Genomic DNA, 25,377 nt, shown 5'->3' with positions numbered 1-25,377 from the left:
GATGGACTTGTTACTGACTTGGAGTAGCTTTACATTTGTCTGCAATGGCAATATGTGTAAAATCTGAGATGTCATTTCCAGAATAAGAGTGGCTTTGCTATCTGGGTGACTCTTGAGATAATGGCTACTCCTCTCATTCTAGGTGGTTGAGTTTGCTCTTTGCTTTTGTTCAGTAAAGGTTTCATGAGCTGATCAGACTAAAGGAAGCAGATGTTAAACCCTGACCAATTTCAGGATGAGTGTGAACTGGAATGGAGAAGGAGGAGGATGTCCTTTATTGCAAAGCTGTGTCTTTCTCATCATTTAATTATGGGTCACATATGTGCTTGCCGTGAATGGTATTTGTAAAAGCAAGAAAAAGGTACCCAGAAAGCAAATGAGAGAAAGAGACTCTGTATTCAATGCAAAATGCCACCACTGGCTAAGACAGCAAAATTTAGGGTGTGTTGTGTTTGTACTTGAATGTCACAACCTTTTGGCTATTGAGTATGAAATGCTAGAATATGTTTGAAATTTGGGTGTGTATTGATTTAAATCATAGAAAACTGTCATCAGAGGAAAAACTGATCCTTAACAAAAGCTATATAAAAAAGGTAACTGTAGATGAAACTCATTTCTTAATTAAAAAATATATATATATTTTAATAGAATATCTTCAAAAATTCAGGATAACCTTGGGAACAACAGAAGTGGGCAGACATCCATCATGGAATCTCACCTTACTCGTAAAGCAGATGTAATTTCATCTCCAGTTTAAAATCATTATTTTAGAAACAGCCTGAAATTTGGTTTGGTGGTAACTTAAGGACAGTGCTATTATTGTATCAGTTTTCCATTTTGCTTTTTGTCTTTTGACCCTGGAGATACAAATTGTATTGCTTTTTAGCCCAGGACGTTCCACATCTATTTTTCTTTCTTCATAGTGTTCTGTTAAAAATATTGGTACTATAGTGCTAAATTGTCCATCCTTTCCTCTGTTTGCTGAACTTGGAGGTTGTTTTTTTTTTAAATGATAAATCTCTTTTATTTATGGACTATGAATGCATAGGAATTAGAAAAAAATCAGTTTCTTATTTGAGGATTAAACTGAGCAAAGATAAGTTTTCTTGTTTTGTTTTTGTTATCTCTGCATCTTTTCCCTGTAGTCTTACCGGTGTTCAGAGAACAAACATTCACAACCATCTGGGAGACCCTGAGATTGTCACAAATACACATGGTTATACAGTTAGGATGCTAAGGAGCCAGCAGAACTACCAATCCTGATCATTTTTCTGTGACTTCATTTGGATTAACTCTGTTGGATCAGTTGCCCAGTCTGACTGAAACCAAATTTGTTAAAGAAGGAAGAAGAGAAAGTGAATTTCTAGTGCAGAAGTTCCATCAAGATACTTGTAGGCTTCCACCCTCAAATGCAACCAAGGAATTTGTTTTTGTTAATGTAGCTAGAAGGAAAGTTTTGATGTTCAGTTGAAGGATGCTTTTAATGTCTTTCATACGTTTTCTTGTCCCCATCTGTGACCTTATTTCAGTTTCTGTTACCCTTTTTTTTCTTTGTTTAAGAATTAGTCCATTTGGCATTTGGTACTTCTCAGAAATTAATGTTTAATTACAAGTGTTATGCTACAAATATCTTTTGGAACTAAAAATACACAGTTTCATATCTGTGAAAAATTTTTTCTCCTATCTTTACAGCAGTGTTCTATCAAGGAAAAAAAATAAGCTGAGAGAATGAGCACTAATTTTGTAAATGCTGAAGCTTTTTTATTCTATTAATTGTTCAAAATTAGTATGATCACGAACACCCCTGGAAGCTGTATTAGAAACTTTAAAAGATTGCATTTTTGCATTTTGCTAGCTTGCCAAATTAGTTTTAGAACTTTTGTATGCATTTGTGGAAGACCTGTGTGATGTAATTATTCTAGAGTGAAAGATTTCCTAGCTTTTTTTCTTTCGGGCCTAAATTAGCTTGGAGTAGTTAACAAATATATGCACGTATAGTTCATGTTTTGGGAGTCTAGTTAGCTTGACATCTGTAACACAGGAAGATTCTTAAGCAAATTCATGCTCAAATTTGATGTGGTTTCCTCCTGCAAGTTGCCACTGTTTTCCTCACTGTTCTCTAAAATTTGAAGCTTATATGAAATCTTGTTAATTATCCCCAGTTTTGAATGTTCATTTCACTTGAATTATACAAATATAAAACCAAAGAGAATGCAGTTCACTGAACAGAATCAGTTTAATTGTTGATGTTATTCAAATGTTCTTGATTTTTATTTTATTTTTTTTTGTTTTGTTTTTTTGTGGAGAAAAATAGGAGTTTGTTTACCGCTGTTTAAAAATACTCTTTCTCTTCAAAGAAATTGCTGTACTAAAATTCTTCCTTTCCTATATGTGGTTTCCGCTAGGCTGAAACTTATTCCTTTTGGAAAAGAAAAAGAAAAAAAAGATATACTATTAGTTTCTGAGGAACGGTTTCCTGATTCATGAATTTCAGTGGTAAATCTTTGAAGACCACTGATTGTCTCCCAGTTTTGCCTCTAGTTGGTAAAGTAGTATCTGTGAAAAGAAGTGGGTGAGAAATGGACACCATGTGCAGTGAACCTCTTTTTTTGAAGTGGGTTTTTTTGTTGTTGTTTGTATGCTGGTGAATTTGCTGTTTGTTTTCTTCTAGGTTGCACAACGGACTCCTAAATGTTAAAGATGTTCTTACAAGCTTTGACAACACAGGAAATGTCTGTAAGTCCATTGTTTATTTAGATACAGTACTGTGTTGCTAGAACTGAAATTGCGTTTCGTTTATCTGAGAAATCCCGTTACTGTGATCAGATATGCTGATTTAACTACCAGCACTTCATATTGCAGTGGTTTATGTAGTTTGGTTTATGTGGTTTATGTTGTTTGGGTGTACATCCTTGAAATGTCCCAGTGCAAGTTCATCTTTGTGTTCTGTGTCAGAGAAATTGAACTGGGTTGGGCAAAAAATGAGTTTAGTCCATGGATTTGTCTTGGCTGGTGGCCATCTCTCGATATCTGAGCAACAGTGTAAAAACAGGGGAAACGTAATGAGACTTCTGTCCTGCAGAAGGGATGCTTATACCAGAGAAAAACAAAAGAAAGCACTGTCGAGTTGTGAAATTCCTCTCCATGGGATGTTTTGGCTTGTAGAAAATCCAGTGGGCTCTAAAGGCAGAGGAGAAAAATTATGGAAGAAAAATTTACTGTAGCTATTAAATATGAAAGTATCGGTTATGATTCAGGAATTGCTAGATGGTAGAACAATTAATGGGGCAGTAGGATGATATCTTTGTCCTGGTCTTGAACTCTTGTCTAAGCATGAGCTGCTGGCCGCATTAATCTTAAACAAGATGAGCATTAAGTGGACCTTCAGTATCTGACCCAGTCTGGCTCTGCTTCTCTATACTCATTAATAAAATGTTACATGCTGTTAATGGACTCAATTATAAAATTTTAGCAGACTCTAAGAAGCCAAATAAAAATAATTATACATGTTTTTAATGTAATAATTACCATTATTTAATTTACATTTACAGATATATAAATATTTCTTTTTTGATAAGGCTTTTTTGCCTAATTTCTCAGGAGGGGTTGCTCTCAAAGAAGGAAACTCAAAGAACAGAGCTAGGGAGCCTCTGTAAGTCTGTGAAATATTCAGCAAATGTGCATGTATCTTTTCTTCATTATCAAAGCTATAAGATAATCATATATTGGAGCAGATTTTATTTCATCTCAGAACTCCCATCTTTGTATTCCAGAGCTGTTTCAACAAACAGGGGCTTTTCATTAGCCAAAAAAAAAATAAATAAATAAACTTTTGTTTTCAAATGGAAAAAAAATCATAAGCCCTCTGCTCCCCTTTTTAAATTTGCTACTTTTCATTTGATTATTAATATTGAAAATACTGGCACGGGCCTGCCACAAAATACATTAGGGTTTCAGTTTGTCAAGAAGGGAAATTTTTTATGATTTCAGAATGAAAATTATATCTAAGGACTATATAAATATCCAAATGAGTAAGTCTGAGGGGAAAAAAAAACATTTGTAATTATTGCTGATGTCAGGTGGAGATGTAGGCATCATGAATTAGATAAAGAAAATATTTAGATTTAAGATATTTAGGATCTGGCAGAAAATGCTTTGGTTATATAAGAGAAGGGATTTGATGCTGTAGATTCTTCAAATAGGGAACTAAGGGAACTTTTGTAACCACTTACTTTTTTGTTCATAAGTTTTACTCAATAAGGGGAAAAAGAGGAACAAGGCACTGTACCTTTAAGTATTGTTAGGTGCTTTATCTTTGTTCTTTGTGTAAGCACTTAGATTGTGATTGATCTATACAAATTTCCTTGCTAACACACAAATAAATTACTCTTCTAAAGTTTTATATGCTTTTCTATTGTTAAATGTGCTGTTGACTCTTATATTAACCTTTTCAGTATTTCAGCCACTTTCTTATTGATTACAGATAGCAGAACAAGACTCACCACTCTAATAGGCACAACGCCAGTGCTAACTTAGAAGTAATATGGCTTTTGTGGTTCTTACTGTTTCTCTATATATATGAAGATTCACATTTGTCCCTTTGGCTTCAGTGTTGCCTTGAAGGTTCATGCTGTGCCATTATACAGTGTTTGCTAAGCAATTTTCAGCTTTGCTTCCTTGTTTTTAAATGTCTTTATCTCTCTCTATTGATGTGCATATTTATGCCCATTTTACTAAGCACTCTACATTACACTGTATCAAGGTAACTGTAAATTAGTTATTTTTCTGACAGCTTTATGGTAGTGGCTTGAAGTGTAATCACAGAATGGCTTGGCTTGGAAGGGTCCTTTAAAGCTTGTCTGATTTCAACCCCTTGCTGTGGGCAGAGTAGCTGCCCACTAAATCAGGCTTCCCAGGGTCCCATTTGACCTGGCCTGAAATGCCTTCAGGTATAGGGCATCCACACCTTCTCCAGGCAACCTCAGAGCCTTGTCACACTCTGAATAAATAATTTCTGCCTAATATCTAACCTGAGTCTCCACTCCTTTAGATTTTCCCTTCTTCTATCTCTGTAAGACAATGTAAGAAGTTGGTCTCCCTCCTCTGTTTATAAGCTCTCCTCAGGTAATGGAAGGCTGCAATAAAGCATAGTAGTAATAATCATATTTCCTTGCTACTGTCCTTATGGAATAAAGGTGCACACTGTTCAAGCCAGAACTGCTATGTATTGCATCACCAAGTTCCCCCAACTGTGTGCTACTGAGCTGCTCTATTTGGATCATTGCTGATAGGATGATGTGAGTGCACATATTCATTGATCTGAAATGACTTTTTCTTTGGCCTCTGTGTATTTCTTGCTTCTTCTAGTGATAATCCACTGTGGAAATGGAAGATGATAATCCTGTCTCCTTTCACTTTTTTTTTTATTTTTTTTTTTTTTTTTTTTTTTTGTAGAGTAACTACAGTTCTTATATTTTGAATGCTGGGACTTGATTTTTTGTTTTTTAACAAGAGATATGATGTTATTTACAACAATAACAACTTTATCAGGTGATAGTCTGCCTTAAAAAAGATTTCACAAGTATTTTTTTAGCATTTAACAGTATTAGATTATTTCTTCTAATATTCAGTATTAGTGGAGCTATCCGTTACTGAACAGTCCCATCAACAGCATTGTGCTCCATGAGGATATAAATAATAAATCTATAAATAACTATAGAATTTAATGTTCTTCTCAGGACGCGCTGCATAGTCATAACTTATTTACAGGGCACTAAACTTAAATGATTTGGGCTGAAATAATCAGAAAATATTTAATTATTTTAGTGTTCTGCGTGTTTTGACTACCATGCTGAATCAGGAAGGTTAATATTTTGCTACAGACTACTGAACATGAAATAATTGTCTGTTAAACAAATAAGGTGTTGTAAAAACTGAAACATTTTGCATGTTACATCATTTGAATCCTTTCAAATAACACTTGTTTTCTTTGATTGGTGTTTCTAATAATATTTTTAAGTATTTTGCATTAAAAAAAAAAAAAAAACTTTTGGGGGGAGCATTTCTGTAGTCTTTCTGTTTCACTTTGATCTTTCTGCTCATGGCCACATCACCATATGCTGTCAAAAGAAGAGTGGTAGAACAGATTCCAGTTAACACCATTTTCTCCACGCTCCCAGTACACACAAACTCAGTATAAGATGTGCCACTAGCTGGCAGCATTATATAAAATTTCAGAAAGCAGCTTTTGAGGAATACTTGTGACTGCTTCCTAAAGTGCAGCCCTACACCAGTAAGACTTCAGGGAAAAGATGGAGCCAAGTGCAGTAGCTGTAAATGGCAGATTGCTGGTCTCCCAAGTGTTGACATCAGAAATTGCACAAAGTCTTGTTTGGATTTGGTATTCACGGTTTTTGTTTGTTTTTTGTTGTTGTTTTAAAGAAGCATTACTAAAGATGCATTTTCATTGTAGGATCATTATCATGAGTGAAAATTGACACTGCAATTTTACTTTCTTTTTTTCTGGAAAAGTAAAATTTTTTTTGGTATCTGTCATGTTCATCTGCTGTGAGAGAGCAGTTTGCATGTGAAAACTCTAAACAGCTTCTCCACACAGATAGGATGCCATGCTAAATGCATTCCATTCAGCTTTAATCCTGTGCATAAACAGGAAGCAGGGGAAAAAATATGCTGAGATAGAGGAAAGGATTGGTGTGTTCCTTTTAGACAACAGCATGCCATCTGTTGAAAGATAGTACATCCTGTGGCCATCTCTAGTCATAAGACAATCCTTTTAAAAGAACTGATGGATCTCAGGCAGAAGGCTGAGTGGGTAGCATCAGCTGGCTCTGGGAGCCACGTGCCACATTCATCCTTTCAGGGGAAAATCTCTTCTGTGAAAGACTTCCCAAAAACCAGGAGAAATTCAAGAATGAGCTTACATAAATGATCTCCTTCCACTGACTGTTTTAGTAACAGGAGAAAGCTGTTGTGACTGAAGAGTTTGTATAATCATTTCCCTTCAAATTATGTATGTTGTTTAGTCCTAACCCTTCAAATTATGCATTAATTTCAGTTAAATGATCAAGGGCCAATATACGATAGGTAGATAGATATTTACTAATTGCCACAAGTCTAAGCAAGATGCAGTGTCTGTAAGGCAGAATTTTAAGCAATGACATAAAGTGTGCTTTGGTATTTTCATCTGGTAGTATTCCCAAAACACATTTTATTTCACTGCTTTCTTAAAACTCTGCTTTACAGAATGTTAACACAGAAATAGGAGCAAGGTATTCCAGTATTCATGTAGTATAAATTGCAAATATGCTATATGTAGTAATAAAACACTGTCTTGTAAACTGCACCTAATGTTGGTTGACAGTATAACCATTTGCAAGAAACATGCTCAATACATACTCATTTTCTACTTAGTAGTGTACAATCACATGTTTTGGAACTGAAAAAGCAGCAGAGGGTGCTACAGTTACAGAGCTTTCCAGACACATTGCAAAGCTGCTGTTTCTGTGGTCAACTAGATCCTGAAGACTTGAGCTTTCAATACTGGCTGGATGGAAGCTTAACGGTTTTGAGTTCTGTTGCTTCTGTTCATGTAGGAAGAAGAGGTAGACAATTTGAAATCCAGAAAAATATATATGTTATATAATCCTTTTTTTTTCCTAATTTTGAGGTTAATTCTTTTTTTCTGAAAGATGTTACAGCTTGGAGTAAAATATGTCTGGATACACCTTTATTTCAAAACATCTACTTGCCATCTTCTGAACTGTTTTTGTTTGCACTAGTGCTACTTTTAGAAATTTGTTTCAAAATATGTTTTATGTTGAAAGAATTTGGCTTTTTAAATGTGAATTTTTTTTCCATAAGTGAGCTAGCTAAGTTGAAGAACACTTTTGTCCCTTTATATTGTATTTTTCAAGAAAATAATTAGGAAGCTAGCAAGTAACAAGAAAAAGGCTTTTTCTTAAATTTTCAGTCCACTCTTTTTGGAAAAAGTCTCGAGGAAAGATGTTGAAGAAAATGAATTGTGGTCCACTTTTTTATTGTATTCATTTTAAAACTGCTAATTTAAAAATGCTAAATGTGTAAGTTGGATTCAACTTAAAAGAATATCAGCTTTTAAATGGTAATCTTTTCCTTCTGTGTTCCTTCCTCCAAATAACTATATAAGTAGAAGCTGTTTTTTCTTCCCTGTTGTAGTATATGATTTGGAGACCTACCTGTGTCTTCTTAGTTCTCACAGAGTGACTCAAAGTTACCTGTGCTCCTCCATGGAGAATTTGTGGCAGCTACTGAGTTACCATGCTTGGGGAGCAGCGTATGATGGCATCCTTTATCATAGTAGAGTTTCACCTGTATTTTGCGTAGCATTTCTTAGGCTCAACAAGAAAAGAGTACGTTTTCTCAGAAGTTGCTGTGTGGATTTCTGCTCTTTTTTTAGAGGAGACTTCTTGTTTTCTATCATGAAGAACATACTGACTGAGGCTTCCTACCTCACTCACTTCAAGAACCTGCTACTCTTTGTCTTTTGAGTACTCTCTCAGTCTGTCTGTGTGGCAGTTTTATATTGTTTACCATTTCAGAGTCTTACAGCCTCTTGAAAAATTTTTCAACTAAAAATAAATTGAGTGGAAAAAGGTTTGGTTAGCAACAAAGTGCATCATTTTGAATGAACTATCGTATTTATGATACCTGCAATTTGCTATTCACTATGCAGCTTCACTTTAAATAAAACATATCATGATCAAGCTTAAGAAAAAATGGCTGTTTCCTCGCCCCACTCCCTGTTCCATTCACTTCACTGGTTCAAGTTACAGCATCATCTCAAGCAGCCACATTGACATAACTGGCATAAAGCTTATGGAATGCTGCTGAAAGTAAGTGTATGGGGAGAAGCAAGTACCTTTTAAATTACTCTTGCTACTAGAATTATTTTTATCAAACTGTTCTCTTTTGGAATGTCAGTCATTTGTTTTAAGTTCAGTCCTGTAATTCTTTTTCCAACTTATTAAAATCTGATTATTCTTCTGACAAACTTGAAGAACTGCCACTGGGGATCTATTTTCTTTAAAATATTTTCTTCTACTGCATATTCCAAAATCATCTCACACTACCTGTGCTTATAAAGATGGCATCAGCTTAGCGAAGCAGGAAGAGAATTCCTGCTGAGCTCTTCTCAGTATCCTGTTTCTTCCTTGATCAGTTTGAAGCTGTCATAGTAACTGGTTCACCTGCTCAGGCTATTCCAATGATGGCCTTTTGATAAAAATATATGGATGTGTTAGGGTAACTGCAGTTGCTTTTTTTGTACTGTGAAGCAGTGTTTTCTGCCTTGGTGCCCTGCTTTTGAGCTAGTGGGGTTCTGCATCAGATCTGTTGTCTTAGTCTTTATATGAACTGTTGGCATACTCTGCCTTCACTCACTGATGTTGACCTTCTGAAATCCAAAGCATTTTGAAGTATTCCATGTATGCTAAATGAATTACCATTTGGACAAGTTGGATCTTTCTGTTTAAAGGAATTAAAGGAACTTGGATAGGTTGTAATATCGTTAATTAGATTAGTAGAGGGAGAAATGTATGAACTGTTTTAATTAATTTCATATTTTTGCTTTTGTTAATGACACCTTAATCAAATCTTTAATTGATATAAGGTAGGGTAACAATTCTAATTAATCTTTTTAGATGTACAATGTTGTTAATTAAGTTTACTCTTTTAATGTATTGTAGAGTTTGCTCTTAAAATTATTTCACATTTTAACATTAAATAGTTGCAAACTAGTTTCATGTGGCTTGACCTGCTGTAGGGTGTTGCAGTCTGGGTGGAACTTAAGTATTTCTCGCAATATTCCGTTTGTCTACAATTCCTTTTACTTGTCATGTTCTAGGCATGCTTTTAGTGTAGCTGTTCAGAAATGCTGTGCTTGGAGTACCTGCTTGGGTAGATAAATTCTGTTTATTACCACACAAAGTTACTGATATATCTTCCTTACATTTCTGATTCGATATTTTTCTGTATTTTGATGTAAGCTTATCTGTCACTGTGGAGTAGAAGTAGCAAGGACAGTCCATGTTCTTCGTACTCTCCATACAAGTGTAGCTGAGGAGATATAAAGACCTTGCATCTTATTTTGGTTTGGTTTCAAGTACTTTTAAAAGAACACTTTAAAAGTTGTATTGCTCTTCACTTAAAAAAAATCATATTCAAATGCATGAAATACGTATCTTATTTCACTGCAAGATTTTCAAAACCTTTCGACTTAATGCAGCATGAGTTCACAGGATTGCATTCAAACTATTTTGAGTAAAAAGCTTCTGAAAATCATAATTTGCAAACTGTGCTGCAAAACACTCATTTGAAACTGTATCTGATGACAGTTCTGACTGGAAAGTAGGGTGAAAACTAATCTAGGTAGCAATGGCCAGTTGGAGATCCAGTGCATAACTATTACTCACGTACTTAGCTTGATGGAGTAAATACTCTTACTTATTCTTAATTCAGTTAGATAGAATGCTATTAATTATTTTTTTTCCTCCAAAAGTATTTTCAATAGTGTGGAAGACATGGACCAGACATTATCCCAGAAATCTGAAGAATTAATTTTTGGTAAATTGCGTGGATTAAAAGAACCCCTTTGTGCATGTGGTTTGGTAAATAGAGAATTGTGTACTTATGCAGCTGATAGCTCTTACCCAAGTGCAATAATTGGTATTTGTTCCTTTGAACTTCTCCTCTGTTTCTAGACTTTCTCCAATTAATTATTGAATCTGTACTGTTGAAATGAAATATGCAGATTCCTGGAAGTAATGAGCCCTATTATATCCTTGAAGATCACTTTATGAATCCAAACATTTACATACAGAGATTTGATTTCTTGTTGCAAAATATTTATCTCATAAACAAAGATGAGAAATATGCCTTGTACGATCAACAAATGTACAGTTGGGAGAGTGGTGTGGTTAGGATGGTACTTTACATGTAGTATAGTTGGAAAGATGATTGTGGTGGAAAAGAGATGATCAAGGAAGAAATGCTTACCCAGATCTGAGCTCACAGTGGAAAACTCCAAAAAGGAGGGATCCCTAGGAAGAGATTCTTCCCTATAGTGGTGAGCCCTTAAATAGTGTCTAGGAGGGATGGTGCCTGGCTTCTGTTCACACAGCTGAATTACCTTCACCTGTGCTCCCATGGTTGACCCAATACTTGCCTCAGGTGATCAATCAGTGGTTCAGGCTGTGACTAAGCAGTTCTAATACATGCCTATACTGCTTAGAAGATAACGTCTTGTAATTAACTAAATCAACCTAATTGGCCTTATATGTGTGTGAAATTTTACATATTAATATGCATATAGTTATGATGTCTATACGTAATGTACATGAAAGCAGAAAAACAAGATTTTAACAGGTTTTTTAAAAGTAAGATTTTGAACATTTTACCTCACAGTTTACTTTGACCTTCCTGAAGTAGCAGCTTACTGGTGACATAAATATTGTAAGAGGATGAAACTACAGCTGCAGCATGCTATCTCTTTTCAAATGTTTGAAAGCATTGTCAGCTTTTGAATTACTGTCATATTTTTTCAATTGTTTTTAGTACAAGTGAAATTTGACTTGCCTTGGTAACACAAAGAATCTAATTGTCTTCAGCAGGGCTTGTCAAATGAATAAGAAACACTGTTTTCTCCTGAAAATTGGTTTAAAAAAAAAAGGGGGGGAGGGCAATAATTTAATCTGAATTAAATGAGAGTACTGTAACTTTTAAATGTTTTACTGTAACTTTTAAATGTTTATTCAACATTTCATTAAATGCTGAATAATAAGCAGTATAATAGTTGAAACGATGTAGAAATGAGTAGGAAACTTTACTCTTCCTGTTTTTTAAATTGGGAATTAGAATATTAAATAGCACAGAACAAGTTAAGATCTTGATGTTCCAAAAGTACTATTACCTATGTAATACAGTTAATGCTTTATATGTATTACTTCTTTCATGTTAAAGATCGAACAATCGAAAATGTGGCAGATAGTGACCGGACGATCAGAGAGGCATACACTAAGTGCAGTGAGAAAGCTGTTCTGAATTGTCCAGAAAAGCTAGTTTCAAATACTTTGTCTGAAATAATTCAACTGTGGAGCCCTGATTTCAGCATTATTTGAAATTAATGTGCTGCATGGACATCTCCACCCATGGCAGGGAAGTTGAAACAAGATGATCTGTTAGGTACCTTCCATCCTAAGCTACTCTACGATAAAGCAAGGAATGTGTTGGTGGGAAGAATTAAGAAAATATTAAAGGCTATGCAAGAAAAGGAATTGGGAATGAAGATGTATTGGGTGAGGTTTTTTTCCCCAAGAAGGAACCAAATTGGCTAAACAGGAGATGAATTCACAATGAATGCAGTCAGGTTTGTGTGATTAGAATAACCAAGACAAGAAATCAGAAGTGGAGAGGAGGCTACACTGGCTCAGGCTAAAGAGCATTAGGAAGCTTCCCACCCACCTCCCCCCCAAAATGCTTCCCACAGGGCCAGCAATAGAACTACGTTTTCAGGGATCTGTCCATGTTGTCTTCCTGTGACTATACAGGTAAAATACATTTTTTGTTCTTTATATCTGCTGCTGTGTTCAGACTGTATGTTTTGTGGTGATGGCTTAATATCTCACAGTTTTGTGAAAGCTCAGGTTCTGATCTGCAGAAGCTAGTTACATCTGAAATTATTTCAACAGCTAAAGCAAAATTTATATATGTACATTATACATATATGTATAAATATATATATTAAAATACTCAAAAAATTGAGTTTCTAGATATTTTGGGTGCACAGAATTAGTACATATCTTTCCGCTTTCTGTACTTCTGGGCCTTGTGTAAAGAACTGTCTCTTGCTGAATTGTCTTCCCTTTGGGATAACACCATCAGGTTGTAAGACACAGTTAACAAGGGCTGTGACATGGAGGGGATTGTTCTGTTAGAAGTAGCTGGCTGAATATCTTTCAAAGCATGTGAGGTGCTGAAAGCAGGCAGTGAATTTAGTCTTCATGCAGCTTGCAAGCTAAATGCTGGAGACATTTGACTCCAATAGATAATTCTGAAAAAATGTAGCAGGGCTATGTTTAACTGAAGTGTGAATATCGATTGTTTTATTCTTACATGACCACTGGCTTTTAGTTCTATGAACTAAAGGGAGGCAGCAGCCCTCAGTGAAGTGTAGTATGTAAAAGTATTTAATTACTGCTTCACAAGACTTACGTGTACAAGAGCTTTGCTAAGATCATAGTGGCATTTCCTAACTAATTTTGGCATTTGCTCGGTCAAGTATTTTATTTGGCAACCTAGATATTACTTTAGTGGAAATGTATATTGCAATTCTGTTTATGAATTTGTAATGTTAGAATTGCGTGCACGGGCCTCAGATCACAAAAGCAAGCATCCTTCTTGCCTTGAAGTAGCACTTGCTGGAACAGCATTGGAATGCCTTTTGCAGAAAATGTACCCAGAAAAAAAAATCATATTTTTTGAAGGTTTTCTGTGTATGTATGTCTAACACACTCTGAATCATGCTATGACTCATAATGCTATTATGATTTAAAATACATTTATTTTGGTAGAAATTGCTAGTGCATGGTAGCCAAAGTGCAAATAGTAACGTAGCAGTTGTAGGTAGATCTGAACCTTCCCGCATCAGTTCAAAGAATACATAAAATCAAGGCTGTTTTAGGAAACATTGATGTTTTTTTTACTCATTGGTGAAGAGTTATGAAAAACTTATTGGTTTAAAAAAATAAATTTGTTACTCTTCTAAATTTTTATTTATTCTTATAAGAACTAAATTCTAAGGTGTTACGGTTTTCCTTGTGATGTAGCTAACTTCAAAGCTTGCGGAAGTTGTGTATTGTGCTTGAGAAAGCCAATGTGTGTATGTAGCAAATGCCACTTCTCTGAGGCATGAATTACAAATACTAAAAAACAACTCGTTAGCACATTTAGTAGTGTTGCCAGCACTTCTCTGATTTACTGTATCTAGCATAAATATCATCAGTTTGTCTTTTTTGTTTGTTGTTGTGAGTAAAGACAAGTAAACAGTTTCTCTCGTGATCAAACTGAGATTTGATTGTTGTACAGAGACATACTTTTGATATGTACTAATCTTTTGATCAATGAATGTCCTTAATTCAGAATGGGGATGCAGGGAATGCTAGGAACTGGTGAACAGTAGTAAAGAATTTTAAAGTCTTTGAATGAGAAATTTAGAAATCCTTATTGTCCTCGTTACATCTTCCTTTAGGCGTACTATTTTCAGTTTTCTGAGACAAAGATGCTGACCCCATTGTGAAACTGAAACTGAAAACTGAAGTATTGACTTTTTTTTTCTCTTCATATTTTAAGAACTTTGTACTTACTTTGAATCCACCTAATAATTGCATGAATGCATCTGTAGATGAACACAAATCATAAACCTTTACCTCTGTGTGTCTAGATAGCTTAGACAAAATGCCCACTGACGTGAAGTTTAGTAACTGCAGTTTGAGTGACTGTATAGTGACTTTTTCTATACAATGCAATCTATTTTGCATTGTGTATGCAGGGGTCTTAAACTCACTGCTGGGCCAAGCTAAAAAGGTAACATCTGATTGTGATATTACTACAAGACAAATGGTAGCGTGGTACTCTGCTTGAAAACATAATGGCTTTATACTATAACCTTTAACCTTGAAATGATGCTTGAGTGGACCTTAACTCGTAAGTGAGCATGCCTGAGTAAATAAAACTGTGGTTTCACATAACAGAGAGATACATTTTTTAGATCTTTTGCTGATTATATTGTGTGAAGGTCAATCTTCTGCCCTGTTTCTGAAAGTTGGGTCAGAATAGAGATTTTAGGGTCACTTCTTCAAGTATCTAAGCCCTTACAATGCACTAATAGGCCCTGATAGCTCATCTTATGAGTTCTTAGCATTAAGCTGGACATTGTTTCGACTCGGTTCAAATCCTGCATGTACCCTCTAGGGTTAATTAGCGTCTTTTTAAATGGGTGATTTTTAGTTATTTTTAATTCATGAGCCTTGGTTTATTTTGTCATTTGCTATCATTTACTGTGGGTAAAGACATAGGAAACTTACGTTCACTTCATTCAAGATCTGTATGTAGTTTTGAAACTGAGCAGTTAAATTTATTTTTCTTTCTAATTAAGCACATTCAGAGTGTAACATCAAACATGCTGTAGGAGACACAGTTGAATACCACTACAAATTGGTGTGGAGTCAAAAAAATTTCAGTTGTATATTTAAACTATACTTTGCATAGTGGAATATCATATTATTGCCTCCTCTATAGAAAATGCATTTGTGACTTATGTCACTACTATGAATCTTGTTTAAAGGACACTGAAATCAATTAGTTCAATTAGAATGATGAAGCAAACACATAATTAGGCAGCACACTTCAGTTTTCCACTGAGGTAACTGGGAGTGTATCAGAATGGACATAATTCAAGCTGAAATAATTGTTTTTTGAAAACTTTTGAGTACAACAGATTTGAAAATAGTATTGAGTGAATAAAACTTGGACAGAAAAAGCTCAGAACTGTGTCACTGTAAATGAGACTTGTACTGACCTCAAAAACTGAATGAACCCTCCAAGACTGCAGTAAAAAAAAAAACAAAAACAAACAAACAAAAACCCTGTGTTTTTTTGTTTTTTGTGGTTTTGTGTGTGGTTGTTGTGTTTTTGGTTTTGTTTTGTTTTAATAAATGCAGTAACACTAAAACAAATGGCACAGTTTCCAAGAATATAAATGATGGTAACATTTGAAATTTCAGAAGTAGTCTACATTTAAATGCTTCATTTTTTCAGAAAATCTTTTTTTATAGTAAATCTTCAGGTTTAGTTAGCAATCGTTTGGAAGCTGTCTTTACATCACCTCTTCTTGCCTTGTGCTTGGACTAATGTAAAACATTAATTGTGCTGCTAGCAGTAGCTCTCTGATATGTAAGGTTCAGGATGCAGTTTGAATTGGAATTGCTCATCAGCAGGTAAATTCATCACATGCATTTGTCAGTGTGGTTTCTTTTAGATCTTGTGAGAAAGTAAGTAGTTAGAAAGCTAATTGGTATTTATATTCTCTGTGCTTTGGATTACTGGGGCAGTTGCATCATGAGATTGACTATTCTAAGGGCTACTTTTGCAATACTTGGTAGAGAAATAATGGAAGTGAATTAAAACTGTCGTATTTAAGGTTTGTTCTATTTTTTTCAAGTAGACAATCTGTCCATTTCTTATTTTGTTCCAGTATTTCCTCTGCCTGCGGTCACCTGTCCCAGCTTTTTTACTGCACTTCTCTCTGCTTTGCTATTCTGCTTTCCTTGATCTTGAGGGAATTCTGTCTTAATTCACACCTCAGAAAATAGCTTAGCTGAGCAAGACCTGTGATCAGAGTCATCCGGAAAACTCACTGTTGTATGTATTTAAGGAGACTGCTCCAGAACAGTGTTTTCCCATGTGTAGATAAATCTGAAGATACAACACTGAATGTTCTTAATTCTAGCAGTGGATGGCTGCAGCAGGCCCCACGTCAAACTTCTCAGTGTTCAGAAGCAGCTGATAATTTAACAGGTTAATACTACTGGGTGGTTTCATTTGGAGATGAAGTTGACGTAAATTAGAGAATTTGCCAGTAAGTGATTTTGTTTGTTTGTTTGTTTTTTATTTACTAAATTTAATACCTCAAACCCAGATGTATTCTTTTTGATTACCAAGCCATCCATAGGTTTAAAATAAAATAAAATAATTAAAAAAAAAAACCAACTATTTTCATGAGAATTCTGCATTGCTTTGCTTTTTTCTTCTAAACACAATGGCAGATAAAATCTTAGAGCATTTTGTTCAGTAGCTCTCTCTCTCATTGTCCATAGCCTCTGCTCTTCCATAATCTGAGGATGTGCTTTGTCTTGATGTGGTTTTAAAATTTGTTAGTTGAGCACATTTGGAAACAAAATAGGGAAAAACTTAATAGCGCCTGTCTACTCAGTTAACTTGTGATTTGGAATAGCTGACTTCTCATCTGTTGGGAAACAGATTAAGGTCCAAGTTAAGGTGCTTGTAAATGGTAAACTTGACACTTCATGGCATTGTTCCTCTTTATTCTCTGTTGATCTAGCAGCTAGGCCCTGTTTAAAGAAAGAAGTCCTGTTTCTCTTGTGTAGCTTCCTGTTCTTGGTCATCTGCTCCCACTGCATTTTCTCTCTAAAGCTTTTGGTACTAATCTATCAGTGGTGTAATGTGAAATCAGATTTAAAATAAATAGATCAATAAACAATCGAACACTGCATGTATCCTTGTTGGACACAAGCTTTGACAAATGGAAGGTGGTAGGATGTGTCCGCAGTAAAGTGAAGCCACTTATTTCAGTGGTTGAAGTTGTTGCAGTCTGAAAGCACATCTATGATGGGCGTTTGTTCTGGAGCAAAGGATTTTCTGATTTACTTGAAGCTGGATACTAGCTCAGCTAACACCATGAAAACTTTAGCTGACTTCTTGTGCCCCTAAAAGCAAGCTGTTAGTTCTCTTAGCATTTTGAGTCAAATAGTGTATAAAAGGGCAGCAGTACCCTATTTTTATTTGTCATTATGAGAACCAAATGTAGCTATGAGTAAATAAATGCAGCAAGTTTATATAGTGAAAATAAAATTGTTTCTATATGGTCACTTTGCAGAATAAGACTGCAGTTTAATTTCTTCCAAAGCAAGAAAATTAATAGGTCAAAAGAGAGCTGCTAACTGCCTGGAAAGCACATAGACCTCGACAAATGTTGTTTATTATTTTCTGTACTCTCCATCTTAATATTCAAGGAACAAGAGCTAAGAAAATATTATATAAGCATGCTTGGTATTTTTCAAAATGAGAATCTTGGCTGTTGCAGTTTTAGGGCACAATGAATGCTGATTACCTAAAAAAAAAATGTTTCAGCATTTCGCCTTTTAGCTTCAGAATTAGAGCAAAGTGTTTTGAAACCAGTGAATTCCTTTTATTTGTTGTATAACCTAAAATGGATAAAGTAATTTATGCTTTTGGAGGATGTAGATTAAGGTATACTTTGTGTCTGGGGTGAGGTATGGGATAGTAAGTTTAAATCACTAATTAAATTCAAAATATTATATGTATGAAGCCCTAAAAATATCTGTTTTCTAAAAAGAAGAATTGCTGCTCTACCAGATGCCACATAGACACCTTCAAAAATCGCCCTCTTTACATCTAAACTTTTTTATTTTAGCTTGGCCATGCAATGAACAGTCAAGAAAAAGTAGTTTATACCTAATTAAACATAGGTAGTCTTTTCCTCCTGCTTTCTCCTAAAATTCCTAGTTTGGAAGATTCAGAGATTGCATTTTTGTGCCCCACTGCTCTTAATTTCTCTGTCATTTTTATACTCAAGTCATTTCATTTCAATTCCCTGCTCTTTTCAGTCTTCCTTGGTCTTTTTCTCACCTCTGAAAGGAGGGCTTGAGCTGTGTTGCCATTGGTAATTACTTCGGTATTAGGAGCTCTTCTCATTATGCCAAAGGCTCAGTGTTTGCATCCATTCTGAAAGTGCTGTAGGTAATCGCTATCCTGTATGTTTCAGTTTCTAGAATTAATTGTGGTCAGATTAAGGTTAATTCTTCCCAGTTCTCCTCCAAATGGGGCTTGTAGGGTATCCGCTTCTCTCAGGTGTGTGAGCCCTGGCATTGTTCTCTTTGTTGACTCCGAACAAAGGTGTTACAGAATTGCAAACTTGTGAGTCATGTCCTAATGTTTATTTGTTAGGTTTCAGAAGAGCTGTTTATTTTAGTAGGCAATTTTCATGTGAGATGAGGTGAAACATTGAGAAGGCAGCCCCTCATCAGTGGACAAACAATTCCTAAGAATTTAGCTAATGGCCCCCCTTCAGTGCAAAGAATAGATGGCAACAATTGTACTTCCAGACTAAACCAAGAACTACTTGTTTGGCTGCTAGGTGTTAATGCAAATTTGTTCTTCAGCTCATTCAACCCTAGGGCTCCCATCCTTTGATTTAATTAAATGTAATTGGTTACATTGCTCCTCCCAGGCCCCTGAGGTGTTTTTGTTTATTGCTCACTCTTCGCAGTAATGCTTCAATTCAGGACACAAAATGCTCGATAAATAAGAGCTCTTTATCCTGTGTTGGATTTGCGGGGAGATTATTCCCCTCAAATAGTTTGGTTTTACTGTTAAAAGTGAATGACTAGTGAAATAAACTCATTGGGTGGCAAAACTAGCATTTCCAGAGGAAGGAAATAAGAAGGGTAAATTAGATGAGATTAGAACGAGAAATGAAGTCATAGTGTTAAATTAGTAAGGGATTGCAACTTGTGTTGTGAGAGCCATCGACACTTTTAAGTGATGCTTCAATTAATAGGATTGCTGTTGATGCACTAATATATTTTAAGAGTTACAGTTTGAAGTTTATTATTAAATTGCTTGTGTATTTTTTGTAATTTGAGGTAGTGTTTTAAGTAACAAACACATCAGCTAGCAGAAATTGACCTTTTGAAAAAATATTTAATATGCTTCTTTATGATGCTATTATTGGCTATTTGGTGAGAATAATCACATTGTTTTATTCTGGAGTAAGTATATATATATTTAAATGCTTTCTTTAAAGGGAAGGTTTTAATTGGAATTCTGTTCACAAGTAACGTGTAATCTGTATGTAAGTGCAGATGCATTTTATTATGTTATTTAGAAATGGCAAATAGTCTTAACAGTTTGTATTGTGGGAATCCTCAGCTATTGGCCTAAAGATCATTCTGAACATTTTAAATTTATCAGTACCTTCACTTTCAACATTTAGGCACTTTTGCATTCAAGTGTTCTTTTTTTCTTTCCTGCAGTGTTTGAAGAAAAAGCATCTTATCATACATAATGTTTCTGTCTTTCCTTTCTGTTTTTCGAATTTTGTTTTCTGTCTTGAGTCGTGAGACATGGTTTATAGATATTCCTAATTTTGTAGACCTTAGCATCTAGGATCACTTGGAACAGATGATGCAGAAGAATAAAATTTCATAGTTGGATTTTTGCAAACATTTTAAGCCTATCTCAAATGGCTCTGCTGCTGAAGATGAAGACTGCCTTTCTTATCCTTCTGCCCTCGACTCGTTTCATCCTGTTCTAGCACAAGGCTTGGGGAGTAAGAGAATATGAACAGCAAGATAGAAAGACACAGCACTGAAAGGTTAGATTATGGGGGCTGCAGAATACATTGGGCAGTGTTGTAGGCTCTCACCCTCTGGGTGGGATGTTCTCACACTTGTTAGATGCCAGTCTCTGATTTCCCCCCTCCCCACCCCCAGTGAGGCCATTCAGGAAGCCCTTTTGAAAAGCCAGCAGCGGCAGCAGGGTGGACCTGTCCCAGCAGTATTCGAAGTGGCACTGGGTGCTTCCATGATATTCTTAAGGATTTTTTTTTAATTGATAATGTTCAATTTCTTATGTGTGAAGTTATTTTGTCTTGGAGAATGGTAGGTGATTGATATGGCTAAACCATTAACCTGTGATTTGATAGCCATGGAGACAAAATGGAGAACAGATTGTTAACAGCTTTTAAATCAAAGAAATTTCCCTCAATATCCCATCATTAGCTGGGCTAAAATTGGTAAGAGTTCAGTCAATTCTTGGTGACTTCAGTGTGAAACAATGAATCCATATGTGAGCCGATTTGAAGGACAGTTTGGCTGCTCAGGGACTGGGAAAATCAATGCTAAATCGTTTAGCAAACTAAGGAAGGACTAACGTAAAATGTGGCACTGCAATTATTCTTTTAATCAACTGGCTGATTGCAAAATATTTTGTTTTGAAAAAGTTATCCCAAGTCACTGCAGACAGCAGCTGCTTTTGGAAGTACTGTTAGGCTGCCGGAGGTTTCGTGCTTTCTTGAAACAGCTTGAAGAAACAGAAGTGCTAAATAACAAATGTATTCTAGCCATAGCAAAATGATAGCTTCTGAGAGAGTATCCGCTAAGGACTTAACTCTAAATGGACATTCATTTAAAAAAAAAAAATAAAAAAAATAAAAAATACAGCTATCAAACACTTAGAGTTCTGTGAAACAAGATAAGCTCTTCCATTGCTTTGGTACTCAAGTCTGTTTACTGTATTTTACTTCGATCTGAAAATATTTACATAATTTCTTTTTATTTGAATATCAGCAGAAGGTCATTTGGAAAGATGTTTTTTCTCATTGTCTGTGTAGTTTATATCCACTTAGGTGGAAAAAATAAGTTTCATAGTCAAAAGGCTCTATTTAAAGTTATCACAATGTAATAAGATGCCTCTTGTATATTATGTAAGACCTGCTTTCACTAGGTGAAGTGTATTTATATTAATAAAATAATATAGAAAAACATCATTATGTGAATAGAAGGCCCTATTCAGAAAAGGTCTTCAAATTTCTATGTGGGGTCAAAACGCTTTCAGAACTATGAAATGGAACATAAGTAATATTCCTATTCTTGAGCTGTTACAGACAGGAATAAAAATCTTAGAAATATAACTGTATGTATAACCCACAGCCAAATAATGGCATTCATTCAGCAAAGAAAAAGGATGAATTTCTATTCAAATCATTGCTAATCTGAACAGCACCCCAGGCCTGGTACTAAAGTGTTGTAAAATGGCAGGAGCTACCAAAAAAAAAAAAAAGGATAGTTTTTATTTTTCTCCTAAGAATTTCTATTAAGTATATCTTTGCTAAAAAGAAAATATTCTGTATTATACCAATGAAAACTATAGATAAAAATGTGTGCTATTTGTTGCTTTATTGTCAGTCCTGTGAAATGAATAGAACAAACGATGCCAAATATTCTAATTTCAGAATATCACTTTTTTTTTTTTTTTTTTCCCCCTGGAAATTCAAGTCAGAAACATGGATGTAGATCCTCATGGAATGCTTCATGTTGTTATCAAATTAAAGCAAGATGCTTGCCTTTCATCATGAGTTTAGTGCTTTGGGGTTTAAGTTTTGGGTTCAATGCTTTTCACTGGAGTCCAGTTAGTATACGTAACTAGATGAACCATATAGAGACCATATCAACAAAAAGATAAGCATGAGTACTGCTGCTCTTTGTCATGACACGTGTTCTTTTCAGTTTGCAATTAAAATTTTAATAGCTTTAAAGAGAATGTCCACTGCTAGTGGGCTGAAGTGTGACACTGTCATCCTTTTGGGAGTGCATCTTCTCTGGCCTTCTTCCTAGCATGTGTCTCCATTATCTTCCACTTGTCTCCTTCATTTCTCCTTCTCCATTGGCTGCCGATCTTTCTTAAAAATGTCTAAGCAGAAATGCTGTGGGCTGCTTTGACTGAAGTTTTGGGGAGGAATGCTTTGCTCCCAGCAGTTTCAGAGGCAGACCTAACAGGCTGTGCTTGTTACGCAGCAGTTAATGGCCTTGTGTCCCGCACAGGTTTTCCCTCATACTGGACCTTGCCCTTCATGCCCAGTATGTGACACTATTCTAGTGCAATAAGCCTGATGAGTTTTCCCAACACTCACAGTGGGGATCTGGCACTAGAGGATATTTTCTAGCCATGGATGAGGTGAATACAGAAGTTGTTTAAGGTTGTCGTGTATTAACTACCAATTTTAATGGTGGTTGCATCGCAGGGTCATGTTGCAAAACTAGTACACAGAAAATAGTTTGAAAAGCATCTGTTACTGGGATAGATGCTTATTTAATTACCATGTTTTTCTCCTTATGCATTTCACAGAACATGCATGTGCCCTCAGACTTCTTTTGAGCTGCTGATATAAATCACTGTGAGGTTGATGTTGAAGGTTACCTGAAAAAATTGGACTAATTTTTCATAGCTCTTAAAGAAGGAATTAAAAATATAGGTAAAGTAACACTGGTCTTGTCTCAGAGACAATACTGTAGGTAGTGTTGAGTTAGAAGATGCCTGGAATTTGTTTCATGTTCTTGTGAAAAACTGCCTGGCAGACATGCTAGCCACCATTCATATAGAAATGTTCCTCTAACATGTAGAAGCTATGGTGAAGTTTGTGCTCCTTTTGTGTCAGGTGGTTGATATGTTGGTCAGAATGTATGGATCTCGGCCTATATCAGAAATATAGCTAGCATGAACTCGCTTATAGATATAGATAACAGTGTACCAACATCCTCTGCTATTCTTTAAGTCTGCGCTGGAATATTAATTGCAGATTTCCACAGTTACGAGTATTTTGCTGTGGGCTTTGTCTTTTAGCTATAACATCGCATTAGTGGGAATTCACATACTGTGGTGATGAGCACAGTATAAAATAAGGATTAGATAGGAGCTGAAATAGAGCCAACTGCTGGGCTCTGTTGATACAAGTCTGCCAGCAATTGCTGTTCCTGTACTACTCGGTTGTAGGCCTGGGTTTTCAATAGACATGCCAAACAGTTTGAGTTTTGTACATCAGTGGGGAAGCAAGTTTGTTGAAATCTTCATGTAAGTCACAGATTTTCCACCCACCTATCTTGTGGAGAAATTCAACTTTCATCCTCTTTTCTTCTTCAGGGTTTGAAGATAAGATTTGCCATTGGAAGTGCTATTTTATTTGCCTGATCTTTAGTGAATATCCCTCCCACCTCCATCCAATGTAGCAAAAAAATCTTGTTTTATTGTTTTTACTCTTTGAGATCCTGCTTTTGGAGGTGATGGAAGCGTTTTATTCTAATACATCTAATGAAGTATTCTAAATCCTTATGGGGAAAGCTGTTGCCATCAGGGAAATAGAATTACTTGCTCTCCTAACAGTCTGCTGGAAACTACTGCCTGCTACTTTGGATTTGGTTGTAGTTGCATATCTAATGTATCTTTTGGTCTTGGGCTGTTTCCATAGTTGTTCTGACTTATGTGTCTTGCATCATTACAAGAACTCTATATGCCCAGGCAAAAATGTCTTTTACCAAATAGAAGTATTTCTATGATAAGAGCAGAAGGAAATTATCTTGAGTGATGTCTGTGGAATTGGGGATTGTTTGATTACTTTGACTATTTGTTGTGCCAGATGACAAGTGCCAACCTGTGCTGTGTACTGCTTATCTTGTTTCTCAAATTGTTTTTTCGATGCTGAGCTGAACCTACTGAGATTTGGAAATGAATGGACTCTGCCAGTATGTGTTGTGAAGTGATGCTTACTTTAATGTGACAATGAAAACGCTGTGTTTGGTGTAATAAATCATGTTTTCCAATAATATACTGAAGTAACTTACTTTGAAAATAATCCCTTATAATGGGAACTGTTTTTCTATTTCTGGGAAATTCGATTAATGAATGTAATGGCTTTATGAAATAATGAGAGTGATAAGGAAACATTGATTATCTGTAACATATAAGAAATGTATAAAAATCTGAACTTTTTTTTTCTCTTTAATCCTATAAAATCTGTTAGTTTTGTATAATTTAATTCGTTCAATTAGGCCAATCTGTTTATATTGTATGAAACTTAACCCAATGCAAATGATATCACTGCTGGTTTCACACCTCTTTCTCAGTTCTCCCTTCAGCATTCTCAAGTGTATGTTAAATTTTTTTTTTAAGTATTAATTAAATTCCTTGGGTCAAAAGAACTGGAAAGTTCTGGATTTAATATTGGTGTTACTGCCATTGCTATGTGTGATATCAACATTGCTTTTAATAAATTCTTCGTAAATGTAAGCATCATTAAGTCTTTTGAACACCATCAACTCATGAATTTACATAAACACTGCTAATGAACACTTATTTATTATTATGCATCTCTGCAATTTACTAGCAGATTTTCAAGACAATAGTCAATTTTGTAATCTTAATTTTATAAAACCACTATTTTTTTGTCCCCTTCAATCATTTAAGATGTAAATTAGGCATTCTCAAGCTTAATGTTATTCATTTTTTTTATAAAACAAATACATCATTAATCTGATTAAGTTCTTGGATGAGAGTGCTGTCCTCAGATCATTGTGGATCATTTATTGTTGGGCATACATCCAAAAAAATAGATTGAAGCGTGGCACTTAAAATCTAGGTTTAGTAGAACTGTTGAAACCCTTAAATGACATTTTTAGGAGAATGGAAAAGCAGTGCTTACTTGGAATGGCAAGCATTATGCAAAACTTAGCAGCACTTCTTATCCTTAACTGCAGCTCCCTGATAATCATTCGGAGCTTAGGAATGATGTTGTTCTTTGATGCATTTTATGAGTATAATATACTAAAGTCAGCTTAGCGTGTTCTAAATCCTGTCATTATTGAAGTGTGTTGGTCACCACGAGACATATTCTGCTAGTAGTGCTAACTACTGTAAGGTTGCACACTCCTTTCTGAAGTCTGAAGTTGGCTG

General features: G+C 35.3%; 1 protein-coding gene across 1 annotated transcript in view; it reads left to right on the top strand.

The window, feature by feature from the left end:
- The window catches only part of CAMKMT (calmodulin-lysine N-methyltransferase), a 192,855-nt gene that overhangs the window by 10,119 nt on the left and 157,359 nt on the right, over positions 1 to 25,377 (top strand). The window contains exon 3 of the mRNA XM_042829163.1: positions 2,672 to 2,736. Coding sequence (XP_042685097.1) covers positions 2,672 to 2,736 — 65 coding nt within the window. The remainder of the gene's footprint in view (positions 1 to 2,671; positions 2,737 to 25,377) is intronic.

The sequence above is a fragment of the Centrocercus urophasianus genome, unplaced genomic scaffold (assembly GCF_019232065.1).
Source record: "Centrocercus urophasianus isolate 14NV4802_14NV808 unplaced genomic scaffold, USGS_Curo_1.0 seq_10, whole genome shotgun sequence".
NCBI classification, from domain to species: Eukaryota; Metazoa; Chordata; class Aves; order Galliformes; family Phasianidae; genus Centrocercus; species Centrocercus urophasianus.
This window is presented reverse-complemented; position numbering and strand designations above follow the sequence as displayed.